A 15,405-nucleotide genomic window follows, 5' to 3' on the forward strand; every position below is an offset into this window, starting at 1 on the left:
CAAAAAGGAAGGTGCAAATGAGCATTACTAGAGGACTGAGGTGGAAGGCTGAAATTTCCAGCTCTAGATGGAAGAAGGAAGCCCCGGAAGGACAGAGGCCAAGTTCCTAAGCCCTTCTCAGAGCACCCAGTGGAGGTGCTTTTCATATGGGAGTCATTGCCTTGTCTAATACATTTGAGACTTACCTCAAGAAACTGTGGTGACATCACACCCTGTTTGGGAAGCCCTAGAGTCACAAATCTAGGGGAATGCTCAATAAAAGTACTGCTGCACATTTGGCTGAATCCTACAGGCTTGCCATGGTGTGCAAGATCTATTCATGGTAGCATGAAGGGTTTGGGTAGCTCTTGAATTGTTCCTGGCTGCTGCCAGTGGGGAAGTGTCAGTGTCAGGGTTAGTGCTGCCTTACACCTGGTAATGGGAAGATGGCTTTTCATGCAGACATCGCTGCTTTTCTGGTAAGAAGTAGGAAGGATGGCTCCCAGCTTTCGGTTTCTGCCAGATCTTCATGTGGGAACTGAACAGTGGGTATGTCTGAGCCATGTGCAACTATTGCACTGGCTGCAGTTTTATGGTAAAGGCATTTGTTTTGCTTTCTTTTGTTCTGTGCCAGAAGCATAGTCAGGGAATAAAGCTTGGTGCCACAGAAGAGGATTGCAGAAGCAGAGAAAGATTTTCATTTATGCCAAGATGTGCTGTGTCAGGCAGAGCAGCCTTATGACCAAAGGCTTAATACCCAAGGATTAGTGCTGTTGCTTTTGTTCTGCAGGGGAATTCTCTTCTTTGTATGCCCAACGTTCTCAAGGTATACTTGGAAAACGGACAGACGAAGGCATTCAGGTTTGAAACAAGCACTACTGTGAAGGTAATGATGCTCAGTTGTCTCTTTGTTCCCACCACCTGAATTCAATGCAATAGCAAAGGTGTACGCAGGGGAACTTGCAGCTTTTTGTGTAATGACCAGCCAGTGGGAAGTGGATGGCTACTGATGCTAAGCATGCTGGATTTTCCATGCCCTTCCTGCAGAGGAGGCATTGCTTTGCTTCACCTCTCTTTTCTTCTCAGCAACCAATTTTCATAGAACTTGTGGAACTTGGCTGTGAGACCACTACAGCTTTGTGAAGTGTGACTGAATATGTCCAGGAGGACAGGTTGGTGGAGAACTGGCAGATCAGCAGCTGCCCATATGAACTTTGCTTTCCTTGGAAACCACATGGCAGAACACGGAGGAAGTTGTTTAATGTAGCAGTGAAAATGTGCATCCCTGAGAGGGAGAAAAAAAATCTCCTGGCTTGGGACCTGGACAGTGAAGTCCAGGTCTGAATATGATGTGAAGTCAGCAGGCGAAATTGTAGCAGTTGTTACTTAAAGTGTCTGTGTTCCAGCCACATTTCTGTGCTGGTGAACACATCTCCCAGTGGAAGCAAAAAAAATTATTAACCCCTTGAGATGGAAAAGCAGTGCCACCTCTCTAGGATCACTTCTGCTTGGAGGCATCATAGAGAGGTTACCATAATTACTTTCAAAATACATGGTGCTGCTCTCCAGAGCCATTAATCTAGCACTTTCTGTAGCTGCCCTGTTTAGACACAGGCTTATAAACTTCAAGATTTTCTAGCCTGATCTTTAGAGGTGCTCAGTATTTATGTTGGAGTTAATAAGATTTGCCTGTGCACGGTGTTTGGAGGCCATAATTTCTTTAAAGGATATTTCATGGCCTGCAGCAGTGCAGTTACTGTGGAAAAGATGCACAGTGGGCAATCATTCTGGAGTTATCAGGCTGAAAGAATATTGAGTGGAAAAGCAAGGAGATTTTATTTATAATGCACTGAAAACTTCCCTCAAAAAGAAGTGGTTTATTGTCTAGTTCATCCAAAGTTCATGGTCTCACATGCAATTAAGTCTCTCTAAGTCTTGTAACTTGCAGGGCAGAGAAGAAGAAAATATTGAAATAAAGCAAAGAGGTACTAAGAAAAGGGGAGATGCGTTGTAAGGAGGGATTTGAATGCCCACCTGCATGAGATGGATTTCTAAAAGATGGGTTAGCTCTTTATGTGTGACTTGAGTTGCTCATGTTTGATCTGCAGTGAATTTTTCCCATAGTGGAGCTGAGTACAACCCTCACCAGTGTCCTCACAGTAACACTTAGATTGGTAAAATGCTCTCCAAGTTAGGTGTTTTCCAAAGGTCTTCTGCTGTTTGAGAGAACCTTGCCTAACATTTGAGATGATTCAAACATTTATGCTTACCTCAAGAGGCTTGTGTGAGTCAGAGAGTTCTCTTTCAATTTGTACTCAGTCAAGCCTTATGTAGTATTTTCTGTTTGCCAAAAGTAAACCTCATTACTTGCATGACACAGTATTCCAACAGAATTCTCCAGACAACTGAAACACCAGTTTCAGTAATATTTGGTAATATTTTTACAATTATACTGTCAAATTCTTGTTTCTTGCTGGGGAGAAGTATTTTTTCTCCTGTAGTTTTCTCCTTGTAGTTTCTTAAAGAAGTGTCTTAGAGTTCTAGAAAGCTAGAATTGTTAACAGCAAACATTTGGATCAAGGGTGACAAAAAGTGCTTGACACCACCAAACTGCCAACTGTAAAGCCAAAACTTTCAGCATCAACCAGCCCAGGACATGCAGCTCTAAGAAACAGATTCTGATACCTGTTGCACCTTGAAGTTTGCATCTTACTGCACTCCTACCACAGCAAGCTGCAGTTTCCCTGCCTTGTCTTCCTGGTGTACTTAAATGTGTTGTCCTCCCGTTATCTGTGCTTCCTTCGTGTCCTCTGCAGTTCCCTTGACTCTCTTCCTCACCATCTGGCTGCCGGGTGTCACTGACCACCATCCTTCCAACTGCTTGGTTGGCATATTTCTTTGTTGATCCAACATCCATCTGGGACAACACAGCAGCTAAATGCCAAGCTTGTGCCTGGTTTCTCAGAGAGGTTGCCATCTCCTGTACCTGCACTCCTGATGAACTTGCAGGCTTTCTCTAACCTTGTCATTTGTCTCATCAGTGAGTTCAGAAGCTGTCACCAAAGAGAGGAAGGCAGTACTCCATATAGGCACTGGTTTGCTGTGAAAGAGCACTAAAAATTTTGTTCCGTGTTGTAGCATCAAGCATGTTCTTGGCTGCAGAGAATTTTGTCTGGCCACTGCCCTTTCAGCAGGCCGGCCAGGATCATCCACATTCCTGTGGTGTGCTAGCAGCACTCTGCAACTGTGTCTACATTCTGTTTGACCATCTGTGTGCCTTCCCTTCCTAGGACATTGTTCTCACCTTGAAGGAGAAGCTGTCCATCCAGAACATTCTGCACTTTGGCCTTGCTCTGGAGGAACAGTACAACGTGGCAAAGATCCACCTGCTGCACGAGGAGGAGCTCATTGAGCAGGTGAGGAGAGCCCCTTCCATGCCCTGTAGCCATGGTGGGCACCAGCACTGACGAGTTGTGGCCAGCAAGGTGCAAAGAGAACTCAGCAGTTCAGGTAAACAAGAGGAACTGAGCTTGGCCCACCCTCTCTGCTGTCCTCTTTTTGCTGCTTGTTGTGCGTGTTACCACTGCACTAGCCAGACACCCTGGAGAAATGGTGCTATCAGAAGCTTCTAGCGGTTTAGAAAGCCCACCAAGCAGTACCCATGGGCTGTTATTAGACTGTGGAGAGCAATTGAGGATGCATGTGCTTTGTGCCACAGGTCAGATAGAACCATCTAAAGAGGACTATTTAAGACAGTCTTTAAATAGCTGTGTACCCAGCTATTTACAGTTCCCTAGGTAGTCAGAGAGTTAACCCAGCCAGGTGCCACTTTGATTAACTTGTAAATCAGAAGTTTATGTCCTGTGAACGTGAGGTTATCTCTTTTAGTAATTCTGTTGCTTTACTAGTAATTCTAGGCTAATCTAATCTGTGAGAATGTGCCTAATTTGGAGTCCATTCTCCATTACGTTGACTTTGTTGGTTGGTGATCCACTGTGATACAGAAGGGTTCAGTAACTAGCATTGTCAAACCACTGAGCGCATGTGCCAGAGAATTTCATCTTCCGTTCAGTTAGTAAGCCTGTATGGGATTTGCTCAGAATAAAATATGCTAATATATAACTCAGAGGTCTTAACATTGTAATTGACATTATGATGATGATGATCCAAGTGTCTGTTTAGGGCTGCTGCATCTTATAACAACTTAAAAGCAGAAAAGCTTGACCCTTCCTCTGTCGTTGTCGTACAGCCTTGAAGCCTCTGTCCTGGTTATACTGCAAGCATATGAGATCAATGGACATTTAATGAAGTTTGGCTGTCAAAGGACTTACAAGCTACCACAGGGAGAAGCAAAAACCAGGAAAAAAAACTAAGATAAAATTACAAAGACTAGCCATGTCTCCTTGTATTTGCTAAGGACAAGGGCTAATATGCAGCCATCCCACTTGCCAGTAGCTTTAAATGATTTCTGTGAGTTCATACAAGCAAGAGGCTTACTATGCATTTATGATGGGAGGGACTACAGCAGTAGTTGTAGCATAACGCTGTCTGTGTGTTGCAGGTTGTCCAAAAAAGAGACTCTCATGACTACCGGTGCCTCTTCAGAGTTTGCTTTGTTCCAAAGGATCCCTTGGACCTGCTGCAGGATGACCCAGTTGCCTTCGAATATCTCTACCTGCAGGTGAAATTGAGGCATTCCATGCTTCAGGATCTCTTCTCACCCAATTTTCATTTCTGCTTTAAACCAAAACATACTTCAGGGCAGTTCAGTTATGTGAATGTGGAATGCAGCGCACTTAGGAACAGACCATTTGAGTTCAACTTGCCTTAAATTCTTCAATCAAATTACGTGCTTCACGTTCTGAGAATTAATTCAGAATGAGATTGAAATGAGCTAGGTGGCTCCCTTTATTTGATACATGGTAGTCGTATCGGAGGTCTTATCCTGACTTTTTCTAGACTTCCTGTCTTCATGCTAACTCAGCTCTGTTTGTTCCAGAGCTGCAGTGATGTGCTTCAGGAAAGATTTGCTGTGGAAATGAAATGCAGTGTGGCATTACGTCTGGCTGCTCTGCACATACAGGAGAGGATTTATGCTTGTGCTCAGCCACAGAAAGTATCCTTGAAATACATTGAGTAAGTAATCTCTGTGTTATGTTGTGACTAGGTCTGGCAAAGGAAGGAGCCAACTAAAAGTGGCATCACCTCTGTGTTTGCCAAAGTTAAGCTTTGGATAGGAGGCTGTCTCTGGCCCAAAGAAACTGCAATCTCTTAGTTGTGCTAGTCATTCTAAGGCAAAGTGGCTTCACAAAGCTTCTTTGTCTTTAATCTGCTGAGCTGCTCAAATATATGGGCAGTATAACATCTGGGCATGTGTGGAGAATGGTTCTGATCAGTAGCTAGAGCAGGAATAACAAATTGCAAATCTCTCACATAGTTACGGTTACCAGGCTGCTCCTGCCAATAGACTGAGATTTCATGCTGTAGCTGAGAGACAGGATAATCATCAGCCTTCCACAGACAGTACTTTACAGCTTTTCATCCACTAAGACTACCTCAGAAATACATCATTTCATTATTAGTTGTAAGTCCTGTGAAGACATGGAAAAAATACAGAAAAATGCTTTCACAAGCAGCAGGTGTGCTGTGCTGCATGTCAGTGCTGCTAGACCACACCTGCCCTAAAGAGCAACCCTGCTGTAAGAACTTGTGATGGGCTAATCATTAAATAGCAGACATTTCTCTGGTAACTGCACCTCTGCCAGCCCATGCAAGCACGACTGATTCCCTGCCTACCACCAGCCATACCCAACCACGTGCAGTTAGTGGAGAGTGAGGAGTGACTAAGAAAACTGCAGCCTTCTTATTTCCTGGATAATTAGTGATTGGGATGAATAAACTTTTTAGCAGAATACATGGCCCATGTCTTTTGTTCTAAGGAGCTAGGGATGTTAAAAAGTAATAATCTTGTAACTGAAGCAACATAAAGAGAATCTTTATTCTCTGTGTGGCAAGGACAGAGTAGGACCATTATGCTGACTAAACTTGTAGATTGTCTCCTGTATTACCACGTAAAAGGCATTCTGTATGAAAGTGAGTGTTCCTTCAACCCTGTCTCCTGAGTCAGTAGCAGATGCACACAGAAGTGAATTTGAGTGAGATAATCATGTTGCATCAGACATGTAGACCTGTTACAGATTTTACCCTGAAGCTTGGCACACCTTGGCCTGCCGTGGTGACTTTCCCCTTCCCTGCCTTTAGCCAGCTGCCCTTCTTCACATTCCTGTGTTGCTGGGGGACAACACAGCTGGGACTCCTTTTGCTCCCTTCCCATCTTCCTGGCAGGAGGGACTGGGGAATCGAAAACTTCGTCTCACCAACTTTGCTTCGAAACATGAGAGGGAAGGATATCAAGAAAGCCATCAGCTACCACATGAAGCGGAACCAGGTGCTGCTGGACCCTCGGCAGAAGGTAATGTGCATCCCCTGGGTCCAAGGTGCCTCCCAGGATGGCAGCAGTGTTTTTTGGGGCCAAAAAGGCAACGCTTTTCCTCTTTGGGTCTCCTCTCCATGTGACCACTTTGTGGGTTTTCTCTCGTCATTTCCTCTTGTACTCTCCTCTGCTGCACACACCGTAATTTCCCTGCATAGTCTGTTCTGTCGTAGTTTGCTTGTGGGTTGCCAGATGGCAGATGGGATAGCACCCATCCAGGCCAAGCTAGATGCGTTGGTCAAATACTAATCCTACATGAAAAGAACGTAATGTAGCCTACAGGCTACCTGGCAAATCTTATTTGTCTGTTATGTTTCTAAACATTATTTCTTCTCTTGCAAAACAAAGCATATGCTTGCAGCAGTCCAAGTGCGCCTGTGCTACTTGCAAATACTGGGAGACCTGAAGATGTACAATGGGAAGATCTTTAATGCCACACTGATGGTACGAGTGCTTTTTATTTATGTAATTGGGTTTTGGCATGCTGTCTTACTGCCTTGCTTGCGCATCTCTTACAGCAGTGTATTCAGATGAAAGCTGCAAAGATAGGGCACAAGAAGCAGTTCTAACCCTTTGTCTCCATCAGTGCATAAGATCATGCCTTAACCAAGCATATGTTCAAATATTTTTCTAAACTGATTGTTGATTGTTGATGTGAGACTAGCAACCCCTTGCTGAGCCTCCTTCCCTGTCTTTGCTTTGATGCTTGTAGAAAACATAACATTATCTCTGGTGATGCTGTTTCAGCCAGCTCCAGTAATACTACTTTTCCCTGTCCCAGGACATCATGTTAAAAATTGGTAAGGGACTTTGCTAGCGTAACTCATCATGGTTCCATTGAAGTGAATAACATAGCAGCCTACACAGCAATTGTGCAATAATTTTTCTAATCGAAAGCTGTGACTCTTGCTCTTCAGATGAGCTCTGTCTGTACCTTGTATGTCATAAAGTACTGAAGAGATCAGGGGTGGGGCCACAGTGTCAAAAACTCTTGAAAAGATATTGGCCGTGCTTAAACCTTGCTGCAAAAAAAAAAAAAAAGAATGCTGGTCTTTTCACTAAAGGTTTCTTGGATTTTTTTGCCTGTCCCTACTTGGATCTGTACTGAACTGTGGACCAACAGCTGTTTTGTACAGGGAGCTGAGCTGTGTAGGTAGGCCTATACCAGAGGGGGAACTTACTGATAGAATGTCTGGGTTTACCCCTGTTGAAATATTTCCGCCAAACTATATGGTTGTTAATTCATTTTAAGTATCTGATCCTAACAGAAAGCGTTGACATTTCTTCCAAAACCAAAAACGCCTTCCTGAAGTCTCAGCCAGCTCAAATAGGTCCCACTAGGTCCATCTGGCATAGCCTGCCAGGTGACACCTGCAATATCAACCTGCTGCTGACCACTTCTTTGGATCTACTTGATGGCTGGTGCATCTCTGGGGCTGCCTGCCGTGGGGGCACAGGGAAACTGGCAGTCCTCAAGCCAGAGAAGAGAACAGCCAGGAGCAGGTGACCTGACAGCCTGTAAGTAATGAGGAGATACCTCTGCAGCTGGTTACAGCCCAGCTGTAAAGAGAGTCCAGCGCTAAAAGATAAAACAAAAGGTCGGGTGGCTGAGGAGTCTCTGCCCAGCACAGGTGAATGGGGTTCCTGCTCAGATTGTGGTTACAGGTTTAACTTCTCCCTCTACAGCTGCAGGACAGAGAATCGTATGTTGCCTTGCTCGTGGGTGCCAAGTACGGGGTGAGCCAGATTATCAATAATAAGCTCAACATCGTAACAAGTCTGGCAGAGTTTGCAAACATCAGCAGGGTGGAGCTTGCAGAGGAGTCTGAAAGAGTGAGCACGGTGAAAATCTACCTGCAAGATCTGAAGGTAAGCAGCGCTTTTGTGATGGCTAGTGTGTGGCTGTGTCAGGGCCAAAGAACAAGGGGGGAGTCAGTTACACCATCTGTTCTTTTCAAAACCTGAACATTTAGCTGATGGTGTCATCGGTACAAAAGGCTTAGAACCATCTTAGAAGGGAAAGCTCACAGGAAGAATACAAGATGACCAAAGAAATGTGGTTCTTCCTGCTGTTCTCATGTAGAAACAGAGTACTCTGCATTGATGGCGGTATAGGAGAGGGTGAATGGCTTTTTAGTGGGCAGTATTTTCCTTCCTGGAGATTGTGGTACAAGCAGTATTTGTCTATTCTAACATTTTTTACTGTTTCCCCTTCCCGGTCTTCCCTGCAAAAAAAGGTGCTGACTCTGCTGCTGGAATCAAACGGTGCAAAAGACCTTGTCTGCCTCATCACTGGCTATTACAGACTGTTTGTGGATGTGAATGTCTCCATATTTACCTGGGGAGAGAAAAACCAGCAACCACACCGTGTCTCTGCTGAAGAAGGTTTCTTAAAAAAAAAAAAAGCTTTTTTTTTTTTTCCCAAAGGATGCCATGAAAGCTTGTGGATCATCTAGCATTAGAGGTGTTATTCCCTTCTGGGAATAGCATCATGCAAGAATAGTATCTCTGGGGTGTGCAGTTGTGTCTGCAAATTAGTAAGGCTCCCAGTCTTGGTACAGGCGATGTCAGGTTTCCATCAAGCCCAGACATATCAGGCAGAGGAAAAACAGCAGTAATTGTCAGCTTTTCACAAGAAGTATAGGCTGAGTACCTGTCATCAAAATGGCAAACCTGTCACTGAGTACTTGTGCTCTTTACCAGCCTCCTGAACAATTCTCTGCTGATATCCCTCAGCCAGCAGAGGCAGGATCTGTTTGTCATGCTGTCCTGTCCCTTGTCAGGGTAACTCCAGCCCCATAGTGGTTTCAGGCTGAGGCTCTAGGTGACAAGTTATCTGGCTGCAGTTCTGCAGCTCTGTCTGGTACTACTGTGCAGTAGAGCATGGCAGAGCAGGCAGGAGCAATTAGGTCTCCACTGACAGGTTGTAGTGTAGCAGCTCAGACTGCGTCTTCACCTTGCTTGCTGATGAGAAAGTGGGGGCATAGCTTCTTCAGATCTGAGTTCTTGCTGTGCAGACAAGCTCATAACCCTTGTCTGACTGTTCCTTCTTGCCCCAGCAAAGGACAGGCTCATAGATCTGTTTAAATCTTAGGGTACGCATCTCGAACCTGCAGCGACTCTGAAGACTCCTGGGAACTGGATTCTTCCTCAGGGCATTGCTTGGACACTGCTATAGCATACAGCAGCACCCATCCTGTGTGCAGCAAGGAGCAGCTACCAGAGCTTCTGGAGAAGGACAGCACAGAGCCCCAAGCTGGAGGGAGTGACCAAGGCAACGGAGGTGACAATGCAACAGACAGCACATCCGAGGCTTCAGATTCAGCCAATAATGAGAGCCGAGGGTTTAAGACAAGTGGTTCCAGTGATTCTATGGATGCACTGGAGGAAGATGAGTTGGAAGCTTGCTCTTCCTCCAGGCCAGAGTTCTTCCAGTTCTGCACACCAACAGTGCAGGAGATGAGTAGCTCAGACAAGAGCTTCTTCCCCGTTCATGCTGCAGGAGGCTCCAGCAGTGCAGAAACGGGAGAGTACTTCTGTTTCTTGCAGGTACCACGTGCAGAGGAGCCTGGGCGTGAAGAAGGCCCTTCTGAGCAGGGAGGGGAGGACACTGGTGTGTCTGTACTGGGGGCCAAGCTGTGTGAGGGAAACACCGTGGGCTATTACAGTTTGTGCTACAGCATATCCCCTGCAGGCAGCGTGACCAGGAGCAGCATCAGTCACAGCCCACAAAGTAGTCCTTGGAAAGACGAGTCTGTGCAGGAGAAGGCACTAAGTGGAGCAAAGCTGATGGCAGAGGTGAATGACCTCACTCTGGAGCCACCCCCAGGCTTTGGAGACTCCAGCTCTGAGGAGGAATTCTATGATGCTGCAGACAGGCTCAGCCCTCTGGATGCCCTGGCAGGTATACCTTCACTCACTCACTGCAGGTTACCTTCCTGGGCTTGGGTGTTGCCTGTTTCCCCGTGTCAGTCCTAGACAGATCATCTTTCAGCTTGTCATAGTTTGCCCAAGATTTTTGAAGGATCTTTGAACTCCTATTCTTCATAAGCCACTCTTAAGCAGAAATACCATGGATATGCACATGGGTCAGAGCTGCAACTTCGCAAGATTTGTCATCAGATCCAAGCACTGCATCCCAGAAAAAAAAGTCAGTTTTCAAGTGAGTTTGGCATTCTGGAAAGGCCCCAGGTTTCTGCACGTATTCCAGAATTCCATATTATATGGCTCTGCCTGGTCCTGAAGCCAACATGCTGCATAAGTAATTTCCTTCCACATAGGCTGAATCTTTGGTGATGAGAAGAGTGATGAGTCCCAGGAACAGAACACAAGAGAGATGTGTGTCCTTGCACTGACAGGGAGCTTTGTGGCAGCTATTCCTACTGTCAGGCAGTACCTCCACTCTGCTATCTTCCTGCAAGATGAGGAGAGTGAAAACCCATAAAACATTGTTGTCCCGTGTAACCCCAAGATCACAAGTAATTTTGGGGTCAGGGCATGTTATGGGTCAAGGAACCCTGTGGCTGAGCAGCTCCCTGGTAGTCATGTTTTCTCAGAAAGGAGAAGGTTCTTGTTTCTGAAGTAATTAGCTCTGTCAACATTAGCAGAACTTTTTCAGAATTCTTTTGTGTAGCTAGAACAATGTTGGCTTTTGCATTTATGCACAGTAACAATATCATGTTGAGGCACAAAATTATAATATCTGGATTTTTTTATCATCTAAGTATCCAGGCTGGGAATTTCTGATAATGCTTCAATTCACTGTTGCTAAATCTGTAGGCAGTGCTCTGCAGCTGCTGCCAATTCACCAGCTTTAATCTGAGAGTTATAGCTGTACCTGCAGTCAGACTGCGTGATTCCAGTGAACAAGGGGAGAGGCTACACAGCACTCTTTATCACTAATCCTGGACTTCACCCGTTGTAGCCACAGACCCAGGCTGCTTTCTTTTTCTTGACACAGCCAGTTCCAAGTAGGTGCTTGATTGTAACATAAGAGGCATATTCTTTTGGCACTTGGGAGCCAGGCTTTGCTGGCAAACATTTATGTCTGCAGTTCCAGGACCTGTGTTAAGAGCTTTTTGGCCCATGCAAGGCTGCATGGGTATTCTGCTGCCTGGGGCTATTTCCTGACTTGCATGTTTTTTCTTGCCAGTAGGCTACAATATGACATCCCAGGAGGGCACAGATGACGACAACAGCATCCTAAAGAAACCAAGGTGTTACAGCCTGGGGGAAAACGTCATGACAAGGCAGACAGTGAGGGAGAAACACAGAAAGGAGAAGGAGCTGACCTATGCCAAGAGCCTGAGGAAGAGGAGATCTTTCCTGAAAACAGATTACACCTCGCAGGTCACATTCCCCTTGGCTTTGCCAGGCTCTCTGCAGAGCTGCTGCTCATGGCCACCTCCTGCCCCGCTCCTGGCTCAGCCTCCCGCTCCATCCTCTGCTGAGAACATCGGGAAGGTTGCGGAGCTGAGATTTCCTGCTGCTGCACAGGCCCGGAGAGACACTGCTAGCACGAGTCCATCCTCTGACCTGATGGAAATGGAGCCTGACACCATGGAAACAAAATCAGTTACGGACTCAGTGGTTTCTTCCATTTCAGCTGTTCGCCTGCAGGGTGGTGGGCACAGGGAGGGGAGCACAGGCACTGCCACACCTGCGGGCTGTGGCCTCCGACCTGCGCATGCTGCACATCCACCTTTCCTGCCCCTGCGGGAAGATGTGCCCCTTGCTGGGGGACAAAGTGGAGGTGCCGAGGAAGGTTTCCCCGTGAGGACAAGTGCTCTGTGGCCAAATGAGGAGAGTGGAGTAGCCCAAGGGGCACAGGAGGAGGTGGGTGAGGCGATGCCAGCCCAGAACAAGGTCCTGGGCCAAGAGATGACCTGCCCTACTAATCAACACGCGTTGCCACCATTGGCTCATGGCTCCAGCATTGTCTCTCCCCATGAGGTGGCCCAGGAGCTGCTCCCCACTGCCGGGGGACAAGCACCATGTGAGCAGGCTGTTCTGGCTCCCTGTGAAGAAAAAGCTGGTCAGGACCAGTGTGCTGAAAACAGGTGTGACCATGTCTTCTCACAGGCGAAAAGCAGACAAGTGATAAACAAGGAGGCCTTACAGAAAGTACATGATAAAAATCATGTGGGTTTTCCAGATGCAACCCAGCTCTTAGCAGACTGCAGCACCAGTTCAGGGGTTATAACTCGCCTCTCCTTGCTCTCATTTGGGGTGAGGACAGACCTTGCATCACCCAGCCCATCTCAGGAAAGGGCAGATATCCAACTAGAGCATTTGGCCTCCCAGAAGGATGGTGGGTGCCTGGGGGCAGAGGCTATGAGAAAGGAGATGCAAACATCCCCAGCTGGACCACCCTTTGAGAAAGAATTGGTAAGCAGCCAGGGGCTGGATGAAGGAGAGCCCAGAAAAGATGCAGGAAACGTTGCTCACAGACAGCCACAGCCTGTTCAGACTCCTCTTCCCAGTGAACAGGGTGCTGAGGTGGGGAAAGACTTTCCTCTGATTCCATCTCTAGGGCTTTCTATCTCGGGCTCAATTCCTTTGGGGTCACTGGGGAAAGGAGCAGGAGATCATGGGGCTTCAAAACACTCCTTCCTCTGCTTTAACCACAGGGATGAGCAGACCCCTTCTGAACCTAGCATGACCAGATCCTTGTGTTTTTCCACAATGAAGAAGATATCACCGCAGCCTGGGATGGACAAATGCAGCTGCCGGCTGTCCTACATCAGCTGTTTCCACAGACCTGATGACAAGGGGGAGCATGAAACCACTGTTCCCGCATGCAGCACATTTCTGCCCCCTCTCACCACCCCACCACCCAGCAGCTGCAGTCTCCCGGGGACCCCAGGGGGCAGTCACCCAGTCCCCATTGCCAGGAACGTGGCATGGTGGGACCCTCACGTCCAAGCCCTCAGCCAGCTGAAGGACCAAGCACGGATGAGCCCTGCAGATTTCTCCTGCTTCCTAGACTACACCACAGAGCTTCAGGAGGTTGTGAGGAAGCTCTCTGGGACCCACGGGACCCACGTGCAAGATCAATGTGCAGAGCAGGGTGCTGAGAGCAAGGGTGCCCTTGGGTTAGCCTCCCAGGACCTGCTTTTCAGTTGTCAGGAGCTCCTGAAAACAGAGCAGCCCCTCAAGGAGCTGCAGGGTGTGCTGAAGGTGACATTTGACCACCTAGTTCAGCTGGCCGTGGCCTGCTTCCAGGTGACACACTGCCAGCAGTGCAGGCAGAGGCAGCCAGAGCTCAGGGCTGCGCTCGTGGATGTGGTGGGCACCTACCACCAGCTCGTGCAGGCTGTTCACCAGCAGCTCTGCAGGCAAGGTTGCCCAGATCTGGGTGCGAAGCTCCTTGCCCGCCAACACATGGCCCTTACAGCTGCCATGTTTTGTCTCCTGCAGCAGTTCAGAGTGTCCCCACTGTTGTGACGGGGCTGTTCGGTGGCACGTGGGTGGGAAAGAGCCCAGCCATCTTCCCTCTGTCCACTACCAGGCAATCCCCTGCAGGATGTCTGGCCCCACAGCCTGAGAATGGTCAGGGAAGGATGCGTCCACGTGTGTCAGCTTAGCTCCACCAAGAGCCACCCTGTCCAGGGGATGTTCGCGGGGCAAGGTACACTGCCCTCCAGCCTAGCTTTGTGTAACGCTGCGTACACAACCTCTATGTAATGCGCAAGCTTGTTGAGTATGTCAGTGGCTTTATGTATCTTGCCTGGGGTTTGTCCCTCGCCTCCCAGAGGCCTCACAGGGGGCCAGTCTCAAAGCGTTGTCTTAGCTTTCTTCTGTCACCAATGGAGAAAGATGGTAGCCCTTGGGCCTGACTTTCCTTGTGCTCTTTACAGAGAGCGTTGTGAAATCCCACCCTGGCCTGACATGAAGGAACTGAGGCTGCTTTGTCCACCACCTGTGGCTGAGGATGTGTGTGGACTTCTAGTGGAAACCTCTTCAGGAACAATGCTGTGCTATACTTAACTGCTTTTCCTTGCAAGGACAGAAGTGTTGTCCCACACAAGGGAGGCAACACCATACCCTACTCTTCAGATGTGGCTTGAGTGTCAGATAGCTCTTCTATTTCCATTTGCTGCTGCTTGAGAAAGTCCTTGAATAACGCCCATACTACTTACTTACAGATCTGCATCTTCCAGAGGGAAGAAGTGAGCCCCAAGGATGATAGGCCACCTTCAGAGCTGGGGAGGCTTTATGTTGGCCTCCTAGGAGAGGACAAGCCCCTTTTCCCAACCTTGCCAGTAGGTGTTTTTCCATCATGCAGTGTCTCCCTAGCTGCATGTGAGCTGTTTGCCCTTGGAGGTCATCCAGGCATGCATCCTGAACGAATCAGCACTTCGGTGCCAAAGGCACAACCTTGGCACCTTCTGATGCAGAGGCAGGTAACCCATTGCTGGTGTCAGAGGGGCTCACGTGGGAGCTCCCGGCTGTCTCCGGGACACCTGCAGCAGGTGTGCTGCATGACAGCTATTGCTGCAGGTAGCTGGTTTCAGCAGAAAGTACTTTCAGGACTGAGGGGTCTGCACTTGGCAGCAGAGGAGCATGGGGACAGGTGGCCAAAGTGCCTTCAACCATGGGGATAGCGGCACCGCCAGTGGCTGGTGTTTGCGCAGCAGAAGCCACGGCTTCACTGGAACCTTGAAGTCTCGTACGCCAAGCACAGACCTCTGACCACACACCAGCAGCTGCTGAGCTGGGGGACTTGAACAGAAAGAGCTCACAGAGCACTGCAGAGCAAACAGAAATTCAGCCTGTGTGGGAGCAACACCCTGCAAACAGCAGCAGCTGCTGCAACATGGACACTGTCTCATGGGCTCTAAATTCCTGCTGTTGTGAAAAGCTGTGGATAGGAAGGAGAAATGAAAACACAGAAGCAAATAAGATACTAATTTACCTCAGAAGGCCTTCTA

At 47.8% G+C, this 15,405-nt stretch overlaps 1 protein-coding gene across 5 annotated transcripts in view; it reads left to right on the forward strand.

The window, feature by feature from the left end:
- The window catches only part of FRMPD1 (FERM and PDZ domain containing 1), a 32,538-nt gene extending 17,193 nt beyond the window's left edge, over window positions 1–15,345 (forward strand). For all 5 annotated transcript variants that reach the window (XM_069881051.1, XM_069881050.1, XM_069881053.1 and 2 more), the window contains 10 exons: window positions 770–865; window positions 3,270–3,395; window positions 4,541–4,660; window positions 4,979–5,115; window positions 6,325–6,451; window positions 6,821–6,916; window positions 8,159–8,341; window positions 8,710–8,857; window positions 9,567–10,376; window positions 11,625–15,345. In XM_069881051.1, the coding sequence (XP_069737152.1) occupies window positions 770–865; window positions 3,270–3,395; window positions 4,541–4,660; window positions 4,979–5,115; window positions 6,325–6,451; window positions 6,821–6,916; window positions 8,159–8,341; window positions 8,710–8,857; window positions 9,567–10,376; window positions 11,625–13,918 (4,137 nt within the window). In that variant the 3' untranslated portion in view covers window positions 13,919–15,345. The remainder of the gene's footprint in view (window positions 1–769; window positions 866–3,269; window positions 3,396–4,540; window positions 4,661–4,978; window positions 5,116–6,324; window positions 6,452–6,820; window positions 6,917–8,158; window positions 8,342–8,709; window positions 8,858–9,566; window positions 10,377–11,624) is intronic.
- Window positions 15,346–15,405: the final 60 nt, after the last annotated feature.

Source organism: Phaenicophaeus curvirostris, chromosome Z, assembly GCF_032191515.1.
Source record: "Phaenicophaeus curvirostris isolate KB17595 chromosome Z, BPBGC_Pcur_1.0, whole genome shotgun sequence".
NCBI classification, from domain to species: Eukaryota; Metazoa; Chordata; class Aves; order Cuculiformes; family Cuculidae; genus Phaenicophaeus; species Phaenicophaeus curvirostris.